Consider the following 2,371-nt stretch of genomic DNA (forward strand, 5'->3'; position numbering starts at 1 on the left):
GGGGGGGGATTGAGCAGCCGGGCAGAGGCGGTGCTGAGGGCCAGGGTTTGGGGGTGGGATGGCAGGGGTAGGGGAAGGGTTGGGCTGGGGGAGCTTCAAGGGCTTTGCCAACCCAAACCATTCTATGATTCTATATTTTCTATGGGTTGAATGAGCAAATAGAGAGGATTTGGAGCCACACATCTATCTTGGATCTGTACTTTCTCGTCCCATTGTACAGATCTGCTTCAGAAATGTATCAGGGTAGAGTTGCCAACCGTGCTCTTCTCTCAATTTGGCAGAGACGTTGGGAACGTGGTTGAAGCTCTGTATGGGGACCTCCCTCCCCCTATCATGCTGATTGGGCACAGCATGGGGGGTGCCATCGCAGTCCACACGGCAGTCGCAAATTTGGTGCCGAGTTTACTGGGCCTCTGCATGATCGATGTCGTGGAAGGTAAGTGTGTGTACCCTTGGAAAGGCTTCTGTGCCTTCCGGTGGGGTTCTGTCTTCCACACTGATCTTTATTTTATCCCCAAATCCCTGAATACAGAAAGCTTTGCCTAGTTTTTAAACCAAGGCCAATTCCATCCTCCTAACAGATGCTACCTACACAGAAGTCTTTCTAGTGTGACCCCTCCTTTTGTGTTTCCTAGATGGGCTCTCTGTTTGCTATTTTCCTGATAATTCCTTTCAATACTTCCTTGTTAGCGGGAAGAAGGGTGGTTTTTTATATAAAGCATGGTGCTGATGAGTGGTTACTACCTTCTCTTACTACCTGTTCAAATATTAATTCTCTAATGTGGAAGCAGGTATGACTGTAGGCTTAGGAGTACTAAGCTGTACTTTCCTTAACACCATTAAATCCCCAGTGAGCTCCAGCTCTCCCTGAGGGTGTTCCCTGGTAGCCAATTCTGTATAGAGGGACTTGGCAATTATTTCATCAGACGCCATAAAGTTAAAATCCTTGGTTTTAGGTACAGCCATGGATGCGTTGAACAGCATGCAGAACTTCTTAAGGAGTCGTCCCAAAACTTTCAAGTCGCTTGAGAATGCCATTGAGTGGAGGTAATGCATGGGCTTATGTAGCCTCCAAAATAACTTGTCTTTGCAGCTTGGCTCCTGAAGGAAACAAAGCTTACAGAATTTGTCTGTTTTCTCCTTTCGCCCTCACTTCCCCAACTGTTGTCACCAATTCCTTGGCTGATTTGACAGGGAGAGAGAGGTCTCAAAGATAATTAATTTCCCAGCTAGGCATTGGAGGAGGATCCTCTAAGAGCTTCAACTAATGGAAAGCTTCATGGTATGAATTGCAGCTTCCTTATAAGTGTCCCAGCTATTACAGAAGAAGCTTGAGACATCCATCCCATGTGTAAGAAAACAGGATTCAGCAAGAACTACTTACACATTTGGCAGCTGACTTTGAAAGGGAGAGGCTTTGTGGTGAAGTTTGTAGATTGGACTATAGAAAGCCCAGTTCTGTTGCCAAATACCCATGTTGTTTCTGACCTCTCCCTGTCTCCTGCAATGAAATGTGTAAAAAAAAAACACTCTTCCCCCACCAGCGCTTCTCCCAGGTCTCTTAAATTCATAGTTGCAGTGACAACGGGGGGGTTCGAGTAAGTCAGCACGTAGTGTGAGCCGCTCCGAATCCCTTCTGAGGACAGGAGGGCTGGGAATGGTTTGGGGAAGTCATGAGCTGTAAAGGGTTCTTGCTCCTGTTTCTGAGCCTGCTGGCTCCTGAATCTGTTTAGTAAATATTTTTGCCCTTCTAATTTTTTTTTTTTTTTCCTAGTGTGAAAAGTGGACAAATAAGAAATCTTGAATCTGCCAGAGTTTCTATGGTCGGCCAAGTCAAACAGTAGGTGGTTTGGGTTTGGGTTTGGGTTTTTTTTAAAGCTCTTAAAATCATCTGGTCTGTTTTACAATACCTGTTGCTACAGAGCATAAATGCACTTGGAAGGGAGAATTTCTTCTAGCAAATACAAATTTCTTATCACTCGATCACAGTTGATACCGGCAGCAGCACTGAATCATAATCACAGCACTTGGAAAAAAAACTGGTCAAAATTTCCCCAGGGCAAAATCCAAGAGCTGTGTTTTAAAAAGGTAATGACTGCTGGTTGTGTATGCCTTGGCTTGTCTGCCTTTCTGCGCACATTAAGAAAGCAAGCATTAGTCTGACACCTCTTCAGAAATTTTGCCCTGAATCAGGTTGGTCTTTTGGGTATGGTATCTTTCACTTCCTTGTAGAAATTGTTTAACTATCGCCCTCTACAGCTGCTTGAAAGTAGGCTGTATAGCGAGGTGGAGGTCGGCCTCTGCTCCCTGGTAACGGGTGATGGGACGAGGGGCACCGGCCTCAAGTTGTGCCAGGGCAGGGTGAGGTTGG

General features: G+C 45.8%; 1 protein-coding gene across 5 annotated transcripts in view; it reads left to right on the forward strand.

Annotated features, from left to right (window-relative positions):
* Positions 1 to 2,371, forward strand: part of PPME1 (protein phosphatase methylesterase 1) — a 29,183-nt gene that overhangs the window by 17,552 nt on the left and 9,260 nt on the right. For all 5 annotated transcript variants that reach the window (XR_004842959.1, XR_004842957.1, XR_004842958.1 and 2 more), the window contains 3 exons: positions 282 to 436; positions 957 to 1,047; positions 1,775 to 1,840. Coding sequence is in view for 1 of the 5 variants with exons in the window: in XM_035901791.1 (XP_035757684.1) it covers positions 282 to 436; positions 957 to 1,047; positions 1,775 to 1,840 (312 nt within the window). In the remaining 4 variants the exon portion in view is untranslated. The remainder of the gene's footprint in view (positions 1 to 281; positions 437 to 956; positions 1,048 to 1,774; positions 1,841 to 2,371) is intronic.

The sequence above is a fragment of the Egretta garzetta genome, unplaced genomic scaffold (genome assembly GCF_000687185.1).
Source record: "Egretta garzetta isolate BGI_Z169 unplaced genomic scaffold, ASM68718v1 scaffold1159, whole genome shotgun sequence".
NCBI classification, from domain to species: domain Eukaryota; kingdom Metazoa; phylum Chordata; class Aves; order Pelecaniformes; family Ardeidae; genus Egretta; species Egretta garzetta.